This window comes from Xiphias gladius, chromosome 7 (genome assembly GCF_016859285.1).
Source record: "Xiphias gladius isolate SHS-SW01 ecotype Sanya breed wild chromosome 7, ASM1685928v1, whole genome shotgun sequence".
NCBI lineage: Eukaryota > Metazoa > Chordata > Actinopteri > Istiophoriformes > Xiphiidae > Xiphias > Xiphias gladius.
In genome coordinates this window covers 11,520,693-11,541,090 of record NC_053406.1, presented here as the reverse complement: position 1 = coordinate 11,541,090, position 20,398 = coordinate 11,520,693, and the positions used below count along the sequence as shown (strand labels likewise).

Genomic DNA, 20,398 nt, shown 5'->3' with positions numbered 1-20,398 from the left:
ATTAAACCCATGGCCTGACTTGATTTAAAACTACAATTTTAGTTATTTGAAAAAAAAAGAAAAAGAAAAGAAAACAAAAACGCTTGCCCCTCTATCTCTGAAACTGTCAGGAGTGCTTCGACAGCAGTAGAAAGGCACGTTCCCGACCGTGTTTGCCTGCAGCAGCGGCCGGAGAGTCTCGCACGCTGCACACTGTGCTGCGCTGAAGCAGACCTACGTCCACCCAGTAGATGCCTGTGCTGCTCGGGACTTCAGGAAACTTTGAGAGAAGATCTGCGGGCCTGCACCGTAACTAGCGGATCGGGAATCCCGAGCTCCCAGGGTGTTAAAACTTCCTTTTCAGATACGTGGATCTATCATGACTGCGAGGATCCAGGGAGCAGTGGGCCGGGAAAAACCAGTGCCCAAGAGCCGAGCAGCAGGTAATTTCCCGGGAGCGGAAGGTGATGGTGATGTGATGGTGCATCGATGCGCCTATCGTAGTGACAGGGGCAGCTGCGATGAATGTGTGTTTTACCTAAATCATATTATCATTCCTCGAGATCTAGTGAGATTCAGCCTAATGACTCGACTGCATTCAAACTGAATGTGTTTTTAACTTGCTGCACGCCCAATTACGGCTATAGATAGAGAGAGAGGGAGTAATTACCCATCGGTAGGTTAATTGTAGCGGCGACAGTGATGTTTTTGTGCATGGATGTAGTTGTTAATTTCACAAGCAGTTGCATTTGACATTGGAACAGGTTCACATTGTAGAGAACGGTTTTTACAAACTCGTACGGTATCACTAAAGGTCGGGGCATGCTAAAAGTATTTTCTAAAATTTAGAATCTACAAGGGATCAGTCAATTAGACAGGCGACGCTTTACCTCACCACAGTAAGGTGTGTTTTATAATACGAGGTGCATACTTTTGGTCAATTATAAAAGCTCAGTGATGCAGTCCACTGTTTTTTTTTTTTTGGGGGGGTCTGCCTCTCAGATGCGTCAGAGTGGAGAATGATTTCACAATAAAACATTTAGCCATGACAGACGTGCTCATGAGTAAGGCGGGTAGGCTTGCTGAAGGCGGGTTTGTTTTCAATATGCATTTCAATTTGTATTTTTGCTATAGAAACCGAAGAATCAGAGGACTGCATACATGTCGTTTAATATGACTGATGTATATATCTGTTATTCAATAATGGGTAAATAGTGGTGATATTGTAATTTATGGTATTTTATTTCTACAGTACTACTACAACATTTGTACTGTATTCCTTCACATAGAGCAGTAAATAATAATAATAATAATCTTTATATATATATATATATAGCACAATTCATGCATAAAAAGCAACACAAAGTGCTTAGTAAAAAGCAGATAATCAAAATATTATGATGAAGCAAAAAAAACAAATAAATAAAATAAAGTTGAATTAAAACAGCAGGGTAAGAATATTATGTATTATTCGTACTATTAAGTTCTCCTAAAATTATATTACAGTACCAATTTTAGGGCTGAGATCACTTCTATAGAATAATTTCCATCGAGGTAAATAAATGCATTTTCTTTTTCGTCGTAACCAGCTGTAATCAAGGCCTTTGTTGTTCAGTTAACAACGACACCGAATATAAGGAAGGAATTCGAGATATTTTTCTCAGTTGATATTAAGGCTTCATGGCAAATGTGTTGATGTTTTGTTTTTGTTTTTCAGCTCAGAGTCATTTGAGCTTGGGTGTTTATTTTAGAAAGCACGCATGGGGAATAATGAATGCCGTCTGAATGGCTGATAAGATTTGAGTATATTTTCAAATATATTTAAAATTTAATAAGTGTGTTTGGATGTTTGCCGACAGCTGTCTTCTTGAAGGGTGTGTAATGCATACACATATTTTGCGTTGTCCACAACAATTTGTTGCCTACTCAATTAGAGACTAAGAGATTCAAGCTGTTGTGTGTGACTGGTCATCGGGCATAACTATCAGAAAATCCGTGAGGCCTTTACCGGACCTCTCTGTGTACCCGTCTCTCGGGGTGCGTCATGCGAGCGTGCTGCGTGCGTATTCCGGGGACTGGGCTCGCTGGCCAATCACAGCCAAGTTCCAACTCTCACCGACCCCGAAATATGCAGGTAAGGGTCTCGTTTATTGTGTTCCATCCATCCTGCACTGTGCCTTCTAACACGACGGGGGGCGGGGGTTTCTCTCTCAGAGATGATGGTGAGGGTCGGGAGAGCTCTGTGGCTGGTGCTGGGAATGCTCGGTCTGTCCCTGTTGCTGGTGGTGCTGGGGGTCTACACAACTACCCGAACGGAGAGCCTGAACGTGACTGGCTACAGCTCTGGAGTTATTGTAAGTTGTTCTTTATTTCTTGGCAAACCCCCGCCATGTGTGCGATACAGCGAGACGATACATTTATATGGTTTACCAAAAAAAAATAAAAAAAAAAAAAACTCGGAAATGTTGGCCTGTAAGTTTGCAGCTACCAGGGAAGTCAGCTGGAAGTTTTGAAACATGTCAAAAAGTCCTCCAGCATGTCATATCCATTATGATATTAAAGTTGCAGTCCTTTAGTCTCGCTAACAGTTTTGATTCGCTCATTGTGGTCCTCCAATAGGCATTGGCTTGAGACACACACACACAATTTTAGGTAGGCTGTGAAACTGAGGATTGACAGTTTTGTGATCGGGTCAGATGTCAACATGAGCGCTCCCTGGTTTGATTAAACAGGCGCTCGGCTGGCATTCAAGTTTTTCTTCTGATTTTCAAACTGGAAGAACATGATGGGTCATTTGGAAGTGTTGTCAAATTTCCCCCTAAACTGCATTCACCAAAATCAGTTTCTGGATGACTCTGTGACAGGATACGAGACATGTTGCTCCTGAGTCATGCATCATTTTTATATCTCGAACACATTTTACAACAGTGTGTAACATAAAACAGACTGTATGTTTTTTAAGTTGTACCATAATTTCCATATATCTATAGCTGTTAAGTACTAATGTTGCGATGGTATTCCTCATTGTGCTGATCTTTGGCTGGACAGCGAGGCCAGCCCTATAAGTGCGAATGTCTGTCGCTGACTTACTGACTGAGTAATTAGGTTGCACCATTGGTCGGCCGGCCGAGTGTTTCCCCATTGGCCCACAGTTTTTTATTGCATCATCGGGGGGGGCCTTTGCAGGTATTGAGCCAACTTTGCGCTTTTGTCGCTACATTTACCGACTTTTTCAGACCCCTTTAGCGAGTTTTCTTCTCCAAAACACCTAGCGACAAATCTAGCGACTTTTTGGACAAACCTTAGCTACTTTCCGTAGAAGAGAGTCGCCAGTATTGCCCCGCCGGCACGAGGCTTTCTCCCCACAGGCACACCTCTCTATGCCAAATTTTTCAACTATGTCCTAAATTTTGCATGTTGACCTATGCGATCCAGCCACACACTAGGTTTTGACCTACTCTTGTTTCTACCTTGGAAGAGAACCGAACCATAACAAGGTGTTACGGTTTCCAATGACAATGAACCATATTTCTTTATTTTGCATGACACTTACTGTGTTCATTATACTGTATTATGTTTTCTGCAGCTCACCCTTGGATCATTCTTAGGACTTCTGGGACTTCGCCTGGAAGAGAACCGCAAGCAGCTGGTATAATCTTTTGCTCCTCCTCCCGTATCTCCTCATCTGACACACACACACACACACACACACACACACACACACACACACACACACACACACACACACATGTACAGTCACACACCTGCATCCTCTGTTATAATTTTCCTTAATGTTTTCTCTGTGCACACCCAGCAACGACCTGCCAAGAGGGAGTGTATTTTGGCCAAGAGAGAGATATAGTGTGTTAGTACGGTGACCTTTAGTGCTGCTCTGCAACACATAGCAGGGAATTTCAAATTGTATCAATCAGTAAGAATTCTCAAATCTCATCGCATATCTCATCTCAGCCTTCTCTTTTAAGGAGAGATCTCCATATATTTGTGGGAGACCACAATGAATCCTGGCTGGGAGTTAGAGGTAAAACAGTATCACAAGAGGTAAAGTCGCAATGGAGATGCAAAGTGGGAAGAAGCAATTTGGGCTCTGCTGGTTTCGGATGTAAAGGTCCCATTCATTTTTCCCGTAGACAGTGTTATGTGACTCACACTTAGAGCGCTTATATGGCTTGAATGGGCATGAAACTCCAACCTCAATCATCAGAACAAAAGATTAAGAACTCTGTTAGAAAATAGCTGGTTTTCTAATAAAGGTCGAAGGTAAATCCTGTGTGCATAAAAACTTAAAGGTGGCTGTTAATTACGAATCCCAATAAAGTGCATGTAGGCAAGAAACATCCAGTCACCGAGATCGGTTTGTGTTATGTATGCCGCTACCAGAGGGTGGAAGCTAAAGATGACAGCGTTGAGAAAACTGAAAACACAAAAGACAGTATAGTATTAAACTCTGGGTGAATTGTGGGTGAATTGAGTAACTATGACACCCCATTTTTACTCAGCAGTAATAACGAAGCGTTTTGGATTCACCACTGCTCTGAATCGCGTGTCCTCTCCATGGCAACAGTGTCCGAGGCTCATGGGTATTGTAGTATTTAAACTCATGCCAAAATTACAGGCAAAACATGATTTCTCAGAAACAAAGCTGAAGTAATTGGAACTGGTGGCCATAGCATAAGCCTATAGGTTTGTGTTTCTATGTTAAGTAACATTAGGGATTTTGTTTAAAGAAAAAATTGATTGTATTTCTTCATGGCTGTGTCCAAAATCAGTCCCTCCTTCACTCATTCACTACCCCCTATATAACAGACACTCAGTAGTTCACTAAAATTAGTAAATAAAGTAAATAAAGATTTTAGACACTTACTAAGAATTTTGTGTCATAATTGACAGCTGTAGAGAAACACAATGGTAATTTTCTAGTCAGGGACACTTTTTTCCCCGTTCTTTTGCTGAATTTTTGTAGGGAGCCATATATTGGATATATTAACACACGCAGAATTCGGACATTCAAAAAAGATGTCGGAAAGTAAACGTAGTGCACTATTTAGTAGCTAAATAGGGAGTGACCTCTGACACATGTTGAAATGGTGTACATGGGGCTGTAGATGCGACACTGCATTTTAAGAGTGTGGTGTCTTTTTTCTTTGCCTATCACAATCAAAAACATGTAAAAGTGTAAGGAATGGATTTAACAGTGTGTTGGTCTGCTCAAACTTCAGTGGCTTTTGTTGGCATGTCAAATGGCTAAATGGCTTATTAGTTTGCTACCTTAGGGCTGATGGCGACAGTCATGATGATGTCGTGATTCACTGTAAAATGTATAGTATGTGCGTATGTGTGATGCGGTGTGAGACTTGATCCACTTAAGGGGGTGGGGAGATAGCAAGATTATTCAGGCAAATCCTTGGGCCACATATGTGTGATTCTTCCGGCTCAATATATGGTTACTTGGCCCAGGTCCGTCCCACAAACAGCGTGACTGTCAGATGCTACTTCCACATCTTGGCCAATTTTGGCACAATCTTCCTGGCTGTCAGCCAACACCAGAGGATAACAGCCAGAATAAGCCCAGATTTGGAGGTATATGGGCCTGACTTGGGACAAAGACCCAATTGTATTTTGGGCCAGAAGCTCTCACCCGAAAAACTTTGCTATCTTTAATCTGTTCTTTATTGATAAATGTTTCTCAGATGCAAATAACTGACAGCTATCAAACAAGTGTGTCAATTTATGTGAATGTAAAATCTGGTATTCATTGTATAGCCTCTGAATGTAGTGTGTGTTTGTGTTGTTTTATTTAACAAACTGCAGCATGTTCACTGCATGTTTCCTGCACACTGCTGCTCTTACATGTTGCACACAGTAAACCACTGCAGTGGCAATACATAGAAAAACAGACCAAGATGCTAATCTACTGGCCAGTCCTTCAACAGGCATTCCCTTCACTAAAATACAGCTCTTAGATGAGGAAACTATTCCCACTGTTATTTGAACCTTTCAACCTGAAATTTGTAAAACATACTCAGCTGACCGTTCTTACCTGCCCACAACTGACAGAACATACACAATTTTGTCTTTTTACAACAGTGTCATTTGAAAACAATCGGGGAAACAATTTAAAGAGGTAGTTCTGTAACAAGGTACATTAGCCTGTCATGACTGATATATGGCTGCTTACAATATGAGAACAGGAATGTGATTTGTTTAAGAAAGAACCATGTGTATAGGTACTGAAGTAATTATGTTGTTTTGCGGTAATTGTGTTATTCAAAAATGGTTCTCTCAGTAACTTGAACAAAATTTAATTAGCTCTTCCTCCATGTATCAGATGTCATGTCTGGATTAAATATTTATTTTTCTACTATAGTTCTGACATTTGTTACATACCTCTTCCACATGTTTCCACATGTGCAGCTATGCAGTCATTTATTCCACCTCCTGGTGTCCAGGGATGGTCAGTTGTCTTTCTGTCTTTTCTCTTGAGTAATATATACAGTGCTTATATAAAGTACTCACCCTGCCTCGAAGTTTTCACGTGTTTTTGTTTTACATTGAATCAGATTACATTTAATTTGGCATTTTTTGACACTGATCAAAAGAAAAGACCCTCTAATGTCAAAGATAAACTGTAACTGCTGTTAATACTTATCCAAGAAATGTGGACCTCATGAAACCAACTAAAACACTCTTGAGAAAAGCTCAGGGAGTTATAATCAGGAATGGAAGAGATCTAAAACAGACAATGGATTTTTATGAGGGTGCAGTTCATACTCAAGGCAGACTCAAGGATCCAGCTCAATACTTCATCTTTACCCGATGTGCTATCAGAGGATGCTGTCAAAACAATCCGGGTTTATGTCAAAAATGTCGAAAAACAGCACATCATTATATCCTCAAAGGACAAAAAGTGCATTTCTGGACAGGACTTCCATTGATGGAGTTCGTGGATAGAGCTGGTTGTCCTTGGATTTAGTTTTATGTTTTCATCCTTTTCACTGCTGAGACAAAATTTGTGATAAGAACTTGAAGTGTAAGAGGAAATGGCACACAGAATAATGATTGATAGTGGAACTTCATATTCCGTATTCAATTTATTCAACCTTTGACACTTGTCTGGAATGTGGTAATTGGAGATTGTGATTATTGAAGGGAAGGAATGAAGGAGAGATAGTCTGTTAAGTGTCTCAGCTCTGTGCAGTCAGCAGCGATAAATTAGAGTGTTAACACAGATATCTTGCTATGTTTGCTATCAAGTATCCAGGAATAATATTATGATTTTGAAGAGCTGCTGTTTAAACAAAGAAGAGTGTTATATTTCTATCCTGAGGTTGATATCCGTTGCTCACAAATACATGAATTAAAGGTAACAAAAGCCTGTGCAGGAGAGTTAAGAAGCTAAAATTTTATACAAAGACCTCTCCTAAAAACTAAAGGAAAGATAAACAGGATTACATCCAGTAATAATTACACTTAAACTTAATGTTAAACGTCTGTTACAGTGTAGAAAAAACAATCTGCAGTAAGCCTGTCTTATACAAACTGAAAGATCATAATTTTGTGCTTTTTCCTTTGTTCCACCTCAAGCTGACGGCTGCGATTGTATTCCTCAGCTTTGGGATCATCACCTGTTTTCTGTGCCTGGTGATCGATGGCGGCTGTATTGTATTAAACCTGGTGAGTTACCTGAGATGACTGTACTGGGCGTTGAAACAAAGAAGTAACAGTAGACGGTGAAGCAATAATCAACCACTGTGCTGGTTGACCGTGGTGCACCTGGACAGCCTCTTGGCCCGCGCTGTGTGCCAAGATTGCTTCACGCAATTTTGTCTATGAAAAGAGTTCCCACACATTGAAGCTCGGTCTTTATAACATTCGCCAGCTTTCTTTTATGAGCTCATAAATTACCAGTTGTGAAAACATAATGTGAGAAACAAACTTTCTCTTTGGTCTTGGATACATCTTTATCCAAAAGGGTCCATCAGTGCAGAAGAACTGAAGGAAGGTCCAGTTGTCTTTGGCTTAATACGCCCAGGCATCTGATAGCCTCGATGACTGAGAATCTTCAGAGACAGTTAGTGAATGTGATGGATGTTGCGGTGATAAAGCGCGCGCTGCCCCTCTAAAAGAACATTCAACAGGTTAAAAAAGCAAAGCACAGATAAATATAATTTGGATCTGCGGGACCTGAGAAGACGCCCTCTCTATTCAGAAAGAGACAACCATTACTTTCAGTAAGGTCTCTCTATTCACATCTAATTTACAATTACTATCAGTTAGACACTGGAGTCTTTTTTTTTGTCTCCCCTTTAATTACTGTAGTTTGGCATTTTCTACATTTTAAATTGTAAATGTTACAGAATACAACTAAGACAACCCCTTTTCACACTGCAAAGCCAAAGTACGAGCAAACACTCCCGACTGTGAAGGAATTTAAGAATCTTGCACTCTATTGATCAGACGGAGCATAGTCCTTGAAAATATGACATTTAGTTGAAAGTACAAAAGCCTCGGGATGGTTCTGGGTTCCCTCCCTGGGATTTATTTTGCCATTGTGTTTTAGACAAAAATCAGGGAACGCCTATGAAGGAGATATTGCATTTTTGCACAATTAAATTCAGTGGAGGAATCACACTGCCATCTTGAAATCTTTGTATTTTCAACAAAATACCACGTGTGCGGGCTTCTTTTTTTATAGTTGAAAGTAAAGTTAAAAGTAGAATTACATAGACTGTAGACACTTTGATTGATTATGACTACAAATGGCAGCTGCGCTGTCCTCAGAAATTATGACATGATATAATGTGATAATTACAGCAGTGTTGTGCTGACAGTATATAGAAGAGATATGAGTGCAGACCTTCCTTTTAGAATAAATTCTTAAACTTACTATAATTCATGGTGTTTTAGTGTGTTGGAGGTTGTCTCTTGATTCTTGCACTGACTCTCTTCACTGCGTAGTAAATTACGATGTGCAAGAGGTAAAAGCAAACATCTCTTCTGTCTTTAGCTTATTCCATACCAGATAAGGATGGCATATATTTTTCTCCACGTTTCTTCGTTCCTTTTTGTACTATACGATAAATAAAGTCGATTTATTTGTTCAATGTATTCATATACATATAGTTGAATACTTCAAGAAATGTTGGATCAAATTTATTATGTCAGGATAAACGGCTTCAGATGTACCATCTCGGTTTTGAGGGGGTCCCGTGACAAAACAAAAAAAAAAAATCATCAACAACTAGACAACAGCACAACATGTAATCAACACATAAACTGGATACTTCTACCTGTGTCATGTTTTATTTCACTATACAATGAATGGGAAAGGATATTCCAAACCTGTGTAGGTCCAGTCAACATCGGTGTTGGTCCAAAATCAAACCAGACACACAGAATCAGGAACAATGATGAAAGTAAGTCCATGACCTTGTTGTTCTCTCCCTGTTGAAATCTGAAATATCTCAAAATGATCTCAATAAACCAAACCCAAACCGCCCATCATTACTGTGAATCCCAGAGAAACCATTTCCACTGAGGTGAACCATATTTTCCCCATTTAAAAGTTCAGAGTGCAGTGAGTGAGTTTTGAGAAAAGCCCTCTTCAGTTTATCACCAGCTCCAAACTTAACACTTGTTTACTCGCCTCAAATAGGTTTTGGTCGTTCTGTACACACGACCATATGGATTATCTTGTGTCATAAATGTTATTATAATTAATTTTTATTCTCAATTAAGGTTGATTGGGGTTGTGTGGACAATACTGTATTTCTTCATTGTTAACTTTTGCCAGGACATGCGTCCACTGAGAGCAGAGAGATGCCAGTATTACAGCGGGGGCACCAGCTACTTCTATGAGAATTTCTACACATCTGTGAGTAAAGATGTACAGATGTAAACGAGGAAAATATATTGTCTAGAGACTTATTCAGACAAGTTATCACAATCTGAATTACACTTATGCTTGGTCAGATATAACCCTGTTTTCTCATAGAAATATAAGTCTTTGGAGGTAGTTTTCTCCTAAGGCTGTGCTGGACTTTTCCCTGTCGTAGTTGCAGGTAAACAGTGACTACATCTAGAACTTGTGTTTTCTTTTTCAGGTGTCGTGCTGGAATCTAAAGGAGTCTTGTAACATGACAGTACGAAGTGGGACCTGCTACTGCTGCGACCTGTACGACTGCGCCAAGTGAGACAACGCACCGTTCTCCTGCGATATTATCTCAGAGTATTGTTACCACTGCCATGTAGTCACAGTTTAAATAAACCAACAGCCAATATCTGCTAAAATATGCTGACCACCATTTCAAACTCACAGACTTTGACTTGCCATTGGTTCATTTTCTTTTGTAACAATTTAAAAATCACCTGTGATAAACAGAGCTGTTGTTTTGTTCTGCAGTGGAGGCTACCTCAGCAACTACTACGAGTTTGTTGGAGTACGAAGCTGCAAGGAAGTTTTCACGCTTTACATTTTGATCTGGACCCTCACCGGCCTGAACCTCGTGGCCCTCTTCACAGGGATTCTGACCACAGCGGTGCTCGGCAGCATCAAGGACTGGGTAAGACACACACAGACAAACACTGACACACCTTCGTGAAAATCCAGATTATGTGGACATGGTACATTTGGTACACTTAAGCTCAGTTAAAACAAAGTTAGGCTTTTTCAAGTACTTTTAGTCACTTTGATAATAAAACACTATTAACAATAAATTGAAATGTCACTTTTACATGATTTCCGACCACAAAAAGGGATGGGTTTTGAGGCTCACAGACTTTGAAGACACAGTGAAATGAAAAAATACATTTTCTAATCCTGTGTCCCGGTGTCAATTCTTTATTTATTTCTTGTTACTTTCTTAATGTGTTAATCATTTTTGAGTATTTTTATATCAAAATCCAAAAATATATTTGATGACTCGTCTCGAACCCGGGGGCGGTTACGTGCATGTGTCCACACACTTGATCGTTAGCTCGCGTGTTATCACGGTAAGTAAGTAAGTGTGCATTTGAATTTCTGCAGGCAAAAACTTAGTTTACGTTGAAATGTATTCATTTAGTCCGCATCCTAAGTGCAGGTGGAGAGTCTTATGCCTCAGTATCTCGCAGTTCCCTACATTAGCTAAACCATGACAGCGTTTTTCGCAATCCAATCCGATCTTCGGCACTGCTTGCCTACCTGTAAAAGTCACCCACGCCACTGCTTTAAAGGTGCATTCATTTATTTTTGGTCACTAGGCTGCAGAGGAACTCCAGAACAACGTGAGCAGGGGCGTCGTCTAAATTTATGTCACCTAGACTGAATCTGTGTCTGTTCACATATGTTTGCAACTTCCACTGACTATGTAAGCATTCGTGCCTCCTTTGTCACAGTTCATTCATGCATTCATTCATTCCCTGGCTGCCTTTTCCATATTACTAACTATCTCGTCATTTCAGACCCTGCCACACCTTCCTGCTCTGCAGTAACCCCGGTTTTCCCGCCTTTCAGACACCTGACTCCCCCCCCCCCACTTACTCACCAGTTCCCAATTCCCTAATCAAATCTTAGTATTTACACTGGCCTACTTCTACTCAATCCCAGCACAGTTTGTCTACTGTTCTTTCTGTGCTGGAGCTTTCAAGCCTTTTTGGCCTCTTTTGCGCTGTTTTTGACTATCTACTACCAGGCCATTTGCCTGGTTTACTTGCACTTACCGACCACTGCCCACACCCTGGCTTGGCTTACTGTTTGCCCTTGCCGGCTTCTGCCTGCCGAGCCTTGTTACGGGTGGACTTGTTTAGAACTTTTACTGGTGTCTCTGAATGTGAGGGACTATTTTCCCTCACATTGTGGCAAAAGGCATAAAATTAGGTGGAATGTGAAACAGTGTGGACAGGGCTGCAAGCACAAGATGGTAGTGCAAGCTTACTTTGCCGCTCTGCAGGTTAAAGATAACCTATGCTTTTATCAAACATTTAGTCTTTACCCTCTGTTTTGCACTCGGTGCCTGCAATGCAGCATCTTTCCTATTCTGCTGCTTGTTTTGTTTCACCTTGCAGTTTTTCCAAATAAATTCCAAAAAAAATCTGCCCGAGGTGAAGAAGGTGGGGAAAAACCACTTTTACATGCTGGACTACATTATTTTATAGTGAGCTGAGCTGCAGATCAAAATGAAATGGCAGCGAAGAAAGTCTATTATATCCAGCCAGCTGTCCCACAAAGAAGACCTGTAGCACAGAGTCTGACGTGATAAGGAAAACTGATAGCATCCAGGGTAAAGCCTTAACCCTCCAGATCTCAAGTCACTTTAACTTATGGTTCTGTATGCACAAGCTGCGCAAGGAGAAATACATACATATTACATAAAAAAAGCAGTGGGGAATGTGGGAATGAAATTATTGTCCATTTGCTGTTCAGTTTCCTTAAATGCAGGCACAATGTGGGACTGATTGTGCACAGATTATATCTGGCTCAGGGTATGATGTAAACTGAGTCTCCAGACCTGTTAGTTAGTATTATCTTACCATGATAAGCTTAAGATAATTACACTGAAAAGACAAGTGAAGCAGTGAGTTCAGGAGAGGCCTGGAGTTCATTACAAAGATTTCAGAGACAGCAACAAACCCTTTTTTATTGTGCAGTTTTAAGAAAGGAATAACTTGATGTCTTTGCTATTGATTTAAATATTCAGGTTTACAGTATATCCCTTGACAGAAACTCAACTTTAATCACCCATAAAAAGTAAAAACAACTACTTAACCCAAGTCTGGCTGCGTTTCTAAGCATGGTCAAAAATTTAGTATTCTTATAAATCACAGGGGTAGAGCACAATGTGAACACCCTTCTACACGGTGCTGTTGACTGGCTAAAACCAACCAAAACAATAACCACCATCTGACTCGTAGCTTCATTTATCCCGCTAAAAGGTGAGACCTGTCCTAAATCCCCCAACCCTGCCCGCTTAAAACAGAGATTCTGTGTTTTTGTGGTCTTTGGGGAGCTCATTGAGCTCTGCGCTGAGAGAGATCGAGCCGATCTGGTCTGACTGACCCCAAACTCTGCAGGAGAAGTCTGCCAACAGACCATGCAGTCTTCATTCTGCTGTCATCCTTCACTGCATGCTGCCAAAACTATTTTTTCATTATATCATGCCAAAAGTATGCTTTCAGTAAATGACATTATCTGCTACAATTTAGAAAGTAGACTCCCTCCACTGTCAGTTCTCTCTTTTATCTTTGTATCGGTTATTAGTCTGTGTTTTCACTGTATGAATGTTTTTTCCTTATGTTCTTAAATTGAATATAATTCACTGCTTAAATCATTGACCTGACAGTTGCTTTCCCACATTTCACATCCCATATTTACATGCTTATGGGGTGTAAATACCTCAAATTAACTTCCATTTATGAGACAAAATGTTAAGACCGATCTCTTTCCAGAACCTTTAATATCAGAGTCCATGAAGTTGACAATAACTGTGGGAGTGGTGACTTATTCTCTAGATTTGTACATCCCATAATTTCTACATACCTATGAGATGATTGTAAAACTATTTCCATCAATTGCTTTGCAGATGTTGTTTTTTTCTCTATCTGGCTGCAGTAAATTACGCAAAAGACAGGGAAACCAAGTTTGTAAAATTTATAGATTTGCAGTGGTTTTGGATTTAACCTCAAGCTCGCTTCAGACTGACCACCCACATGGAAACCAAAACAACACCGAGGCCCACAGTTTTCAAAGGTTTTTGCAGGTTACGTTGCATACTGCACAAAAATGGCCAGATAAGACTGATTGTCCCTAGTTGTGTGCACAAAGTGACAAATGTACCAAAAAAAAAGGGAGTCCTGATGAAGCAGATTAACTTTGACTGTTAAACACATAAGAAGTAATAACTAATGATGTTTTTAATGGACTTAGTGGACTCATGAACATTTAATACAACAGAGAAACACTTCAGATTTGTAACCAAGTTTCCAGGGGCCTTAAGTTTTAATATTCGTGTGTGTGTGTGTTTAGTGGATAATGATTCTTTTGAGAGCTTCCTTCAAACAGCCAAGCCTTTTCCATCAAATCTAACTCAATAACCATTTACTATAAATAGTCACTTCCATGACGTAAGTGTCTCTGACTGAGCTGATCTTGCAGATTACAGTCGTCTCCGTTTAGTCATAAAACCAAGACTTGTTTTAATTGTGATGTGTCCAACTGGCCTGATGCTCATTTGGGAGGTTAGACATTTGGGATGCAGACGTGATAAACAATGCTGACTGTCAATGATGTGTGTGTGTGTGTGTCTGTGTTTGTGTTTCTCTTTCTTTATGCCAGAGGAGAAGCAGCCCTGTGACCGAGCCCTCTGAGAGCACAGCGTCTTCCCCTACAGCTCCTTTGCTGATGGACGCCAACAGACACACAGTTCAGCAGCTCCACCCAGTCAGTGTGCAGTGAACACACACACATTCACGCAGACACACACACACACACACACACACACACACACACACACACACACACACACACACACACACACACACTCACACACACGCACCAACACAAGCACAAGTTAATGATTACAAACATACTGTACGTGTGTTTCTCTGAATGTATTTTGCTTGTGAGACCAACCATCTTGGAGTCATGCAAAAGACACAAAGCTCCTCTGCCCTACATCCATCCATTAATCATCCTTTGAAGCAGAGAGTTTCATAGTCTGACACTGCGGGCTCCACCGTGGACAGAACTGAAACAAATTGAGCCTTTTTCTTTTTTTTTAAGTCTCTGTTTCTTTACATTCAGCAAACTGGCATTAAAAGCATGCCGAATTAGTTATTAGCAGTTCATGCTTGGGCTGTACAGAAAACTACCACAGGATTACACTGATGCTGAAGAAACCTTAAAAATGTCACAACTTTTACGTGAGTAAGGAGCATCTTTATTCTACGCTTTTTCTACGTGGAATTCTGGACCTTTGTTCACGATTGACATCAGAGACAGCGATATCCTCGGAAAGTCTAAGTTACACTGAATCTAAAAACACATGTATCTGTGTCTGTTTGTTCAGATCTGACGTCTGACTTGACTCACAGAAGGACTACAGTTTCTGACACAAAGAGCACGCTCACTCTTATATATGTATTTGTAACATTAGCATGAAAATCCTGCTCTTTCCTCAAAATATACCAGATATTCATTGCCAGATGTGTTATGTTAGTACATAAGTTCATATTATAGATGACTGCAGTTTAAACAGGCAAAGCTTCACTCACAAGAAACTCGGTCAATCCAGGATTAAACCATAAAGGTCGTTTGTCCCCACCCTCCGATACCACCCAAAGGAGCGTTTCCTGAGATACGAAAAATCATGGTTTGGGCTAAAATAAGTACTTCGCTATGATTCGAGGAGCCTCCCTGTCATGGTTACAATAATAAACACATGGTTGAGGTTATAGGACAGTGTTGTGTAAAACCGTCAGTCATCCCGGTTTGTTCTTTTTACCCCTCACATGCGTGCACATGTCACTGATGACATCGATCAGATAGTCGTCCATTTATGGTCAAAAATTGTTTCTGCAATAGTCATCCAGTGTATTTACATTCTGCAATTACCTCTCCGTATAGTTAACTGTTAGTGGTGGGGTGCGCCATTCCTGTGCTGGATGCAAATTACCTACACAGGAGGGATTCACCGGAAATAATCCAGCATTTCTGTTGATATCAGTCTCGTTCACTCTCCTAACACCAGGTTACTTTTGTATTTCGGCTGCTTCACATCGAAAGCTTTCAGCAGCCACTGGAAATACAATATATTTGCCTCTGAGGTTAGCACTAACCACAATGTTTCATCAAAAAAGCATCTAAAAAAGTAGTTTTTGTGGAAAAAACAGAAGTTTTGGAAAAGGGCTGTTGAGGTCTCTGCAGTCCACTCTTTGGTTATGGTATTTTAACTTTGATCTGTGTAATAAACCAATGTGTTTAGCACCAGGAATGCTGTATTTTAAGAACAAGAAACCAGTCTTTATAAACATTAATACGGCTGTTTACCAGAATCGACATCAGTAGAAATTTATCAGTGAGATGTGTCTGAAAGCTTGTAAAAAGCTTGTTAGTGGTTCTTGAGTTATCTACTTGCTTTATCATTGGCAAAACACGGACTCAGTTTTAAGTATGCTGCACTAGAAATACCAGTATAGAATACTAGAAATTATTGTGAGATCACTCTCAACAATTTTTATAGATCATGATAAATTGCAGCGTTTAGTGCAGACACAACATGAAACTTGAAGTCTGTGGTCAGCTTCTTTCTTTGTTTCGTTCTTCTCTTTCTTCTCTCTTTCCTTTGTCCTGTCCTGCTCATGCAGGGAGCCTCCATCTATTTCCCTCCAGCAGAAAAGACAGCTGCCTCACAAAGTTTTCCCTCATCGTCAAATCCTCACCCAGAGTCCAATCCTGCTCCCTTCGCCCCGTTGAGCAGCCTGCTGCCTTTCAGGGTCCACGGCCTCTCGGCCTGAGCTCCACCAGAAGCTTCTCACCAGAAAATGACCGAAAAACACATCCAGATAGGGGTAAACAGATGTTTTTATTATTATTATTTTTGTTATCATTAACTTCTGTCGATGTTTTGAGTAAGGGAAGCTGGAACAACTAAAAGAACTATATGCTGGTCTGAAATTTATCCCAAAATATCCCAAAAGATTTTGTTTCCCAAACATCTAAAAGCAGACATGGGAGGTTTCATGGAAAGTTCCTCCTGCTAGTTTCAATTGTATGCAACATTTATAACATATTTTACTGTATTTAGCTCAAAAACATAAAGGTCTTAAGTTGTAAAATGTCTGTAAATGAAACGTTATGTATAAGTGTGTTTCATCAGTGAGGAGGCCGTTAAGGCTTTAACTCAAACTTCAACTTTCACAATCATCAGTGAATCCACAGTCAAGAGTTATAACCTCATGTGAACATAAATGAAAATGTTAAAATATCAATGGCATAGCACCATACAGCCAACGCAAGTTTCTGTAATAAATATCTATACATTTTTGTGCTGTGTCACCTGTGTGTGAGTGTGTTTAAGTGATTTACGTCCCATGAGGCACCTCAGACACGCGATTTACATACGTACATGTAATGTTTATTTTACCGCCTGTTGTCCTATAGAACATATTTTGGCTCACGAATGTACTTCATGCTGAACTTTTCATAATGTGTCGGGTGAAAATCTGCACACTGTGTCAACAGTGATTCACTGTCGTCGTCATTAGGCTGGTGACTTGATGATATCTCTGATGCTTCAGTCACCGAAAAGCTAAACTGAAACGAGGACAGTGTAACTGGAATCTGATCTTACTGACACACACAAATATTTTTTATACATCAAAATGGATTAATCTGTGGACATTTTAATTAAATACATGATTTGTCAAAACAGATTGGTCTGGAGTCTTTAAGTTATCATATACTGTATGTGGTGGATAAAAACCGGTTTAGGTGTAAGAACTTGACAACGTACACGAATCAGTCATAACATTAAAACCAGTAACTGGTGTTAACGTTATGACTGATCGGTATATGTAGAGGTCGCCTTGGCTGTTTGGGTTTGTGTCTTATGAGAAACGGTTCATAAAAATTAGGTTTGAAAGGAAACATTAACAGGAAATGAAGCTCAAATTTTACCTTTCACATTTACAAGAATACAACATATTTATATTTTGACTGAATCCATTTAATGTTACTTGGTGAACAGTGACTGAAAGTGATGTTTTGATTAGTTAATATTTAGACAATATTTTATGAATAAATCAGCAGCTCACATTCGTCATTACATTTGGTTCCATTGCTGGGTTGACACACACACGCTATCTTTGTAAATGATATATACACCAGATCATATCTGGACAGAAAACATTGCCTCATTACACTGCTATTACAAGCTATTCTTAGTCTTAGATGGAAAACGTTAATTTGATGTGTTTTCCACATCACAGTTCATTTCATGTTAATGTGGAAGCATATGAGACACAAAACGGTGCATGGCCTGAGGAGTGTGAGGTTGTTCTGGCAACAAGATGTTTTTGGAAAAACAAGGAGGACTGACAGTGTGCCAGCTCTGCGGGAATCACAGGGTACCTTGCTTCTGTAAAACACTCTTCACTTCCAATCAAAAATCAAGTGGAGAGGAAATCAGAAAAACTGTCTGAGATGGATCCCACAAAACATGGGAACTGTTTTGGCAAGGGAGGAGCCAGTAGTACAGAGAAATACAAAACTGCTTTAATGTTTCATTTCCTTAAAGTAAGGATATGAAGATACATTTCATAGGGCTTTGTAATTATGAAGAACTGAAGCTCAAGCAAAGTCTAAAGCCATCATTTGAGCTAAATGCAAACATCAGCGTGCCAACATGCTCACAAATGTCAACGTTAACATGCTGATGTTCAGCAGGTATAATGTTTCCCATGTTCACCATCTTAGCTCAGCATGTTAGCATGCTGACATGAGCTCAGTAGCTCTAAAGACAAAGTACAGCTGATGCTGATGGAAATGTCATTAGTTTCTCTGGACCATGAATATCTGTACGAAAATTGACCATCCATCCAGTGGCTGTTGAGACATTTCTGGACCAAAGTGATGGACCAACCCAAAGACTGACATTGCTGTCAATAGAGCAGAGCAGCTTGAAGTCGCCTCTGAATAATTAGGTGTAAAGAAAATAAATCATGCTTGAGGTTGATCACTCAGTTTCAACCTAAATAACTTTGTCCCCTTAGCAAGGAAAAGTCAGACTCCTTTCATCGACGTTGAAAATGGCTGCTGTACATCAGTGATGAAAGCAGAGTTCGCACCAGACGCATGTTGTGCCGACAGTCATATATTTCAAAACTCGTGCATAGCTACCGAGGTGTCGCACATTTAAAACGCGAAAATCACCCTCATAACCTCAGTGATGGCGATTTAAATCAAATCTGCTTTTTGTTATTCGATCTCTCTCTCTTGTGCGTGGAAAGAAAAACAAATAAGAGGAAAGGGAACTGCTGTGTTATTGGAGTTAAACACCACACAGTTTTGAACCCATGTATCCCATGTCAGTCACCAAATAAAATCGTATCACTAAAATCTACACAGTATTTGGCTTTAATCTTCAAATCTGAAGTACATGACGATCCCACAGTGGAAACAAACTAACCCAGCAGGCACACAGCGGGCCACCAACGTCGATAGATGTTGATATTTGGTTGAATGTAGGTTTTGACGTCAGATTACCACGTCAATTTGACATAGAATACTGATGACAGCAGAAATTGATATTTTGTCGGTTTTAAGTTGTGTTGTTGAGTAACCAAAATCCGACCTCTTTGAAACGTCTCCTTCCAACACTATCTTGACATAGATTAATCACATACTAGTCGTGAGCTATGGTGACCAAAACCAAACATCTGCTAAATGTCACAGTGTCAGTTAGCCAATGTTGGGTTTTGAAATCAACCTGACTTTCATTTCCAATGAAATTTTAACATCTGTCCAACATTAGAGTCGTTACAATGGCAACGTCCAACGTCTTTCTGAAGTTATATTGACGTCCGGTGCTAGCTGGGAAGGATCAGAACAGAGCAGAGAACAACAACGCCACGAGATTTAACATCTTCTACGTGGGCAGTAAATCAGTAAAGATGAAAAGATAAGAACATAAGAGGCATTACAAAGCTTAGGTCAAATTTCAACAGAGAAATCCAATGATCTCAACAGGCTGCCAGTCACACGGTTGGGAAACATTTCTCTGTGGAGGGAGTCGACTAATGAGACTCTGCGGACTGACACAGCAGTTTTCTGTACTGTTGAATAAAATGAACTCCACAGAATCTTTGCTGTGTTCAGGCACACACATCTCGGTTACACCAAAGCTTTCAGCCACATCTGTCTCTCACTCTCTCTCCTTTGTGTGCAGATAAACTGAAAAAATAGTCCAAATAGTGGATTATCAAAAGTAACAAGGAGATTAATTCAGGACAGACATGCTGCTGTTGAGTTTTTCCAAGGTAATGTTTTGCTGTCATTCTCTGAGGAGGACAAACAAATTCTACCTCTGTTTTGTGGGATGGCATAAGTTTTTTTTGGGCGACCTGACCCTTTAAGCTATATCCAGTAGCTGCAGGGGACAGGAAGTTAGGAGGTAGTGCAAGTACAAGCATCAGTACACAATAAGGACTGTTCTCAGACCAAGGGGATCTAAAAAGCAGCATGTCGCAGTACAATGTGTGTATTCTGTATTAAACTTTTAATAACCATTTCTGAGTGTGTGTGTTTTCCTTCACAGGCGAAGCTTTGTATTCTCGTAACATGAAGACATCTCATGCTGTGGTATAAATTTGACCCTTAAAACACAAATATTTTCCTGTCACAGAGACTTTCAAAACTGGATTCCCC

At 40.1% G+C, this 20,398-nt stretch overlaps 1 protein-coding gene across 2 annotated transcripts; it reads left to right on the top strand.

Annotated features, from left to right (window-relative positions):
- On the top strand, positions 1-20,398 carry LOC120791560 (transmembrane protein 255B). 2 transcript variants are annotated; one of them, XR_005707696.1, is made up of 10 exons: positions 1-422; positions 2,194-2,333; positions 3,566-3,628; positions 7,582-7,671; positions 9,791-9,871; positions 10,101-10,186; positions 10,400-10,559; positions 14,309-14,413; positions 16,339-16,542; positions 20,376-20,398. XR_005707696.1 is itself a non-coding variant. In XM_040130004.1 (9 exons), exons 1-9 carry the CDS (start codon positions 359-361, stop codon positions 16,486-16,488), a joined length of 939 nt encoding a protein of 312 aa, XP_039985938.1. In that variant the 5' UTR covers positions 1-358; the 3' UTR covers positions 16,489-18,375. The 2 variants fall into 2 exon arrangements, 1 of the variants encoding a protein (XP_039985938.1); XM_040130004.1 differs by lacking the exon at positions 20,376-20,398 and having other exon boundaries at positions 16,339-18,375.

Excerpts from the sequence above, each read along its gene's own strand:
- LOC120791560 (XM_040130004.1), top strand. The coding sequence starts at position 359 with ATGACTGCGAGGATCCAGGGAGCAGTGGGCCGGGAAAAACCAGTGCCC. Across the intron at positions 2,334-3,565 it reads GCTACAGCTCTGGAGTTATT|CTCACCCTTGGATCATTCTT; the intron begins GTAAGTTGTTCT and ends TGTTTTCTGCAG. Across the intron at positions 7,672-9,790 it reads GCTGTATTGTATTAAACCTG|GACATGCGTCCACTGAGAGC; the intron begins GTGAGTTACCTG and ends AACTTTTGCCAG.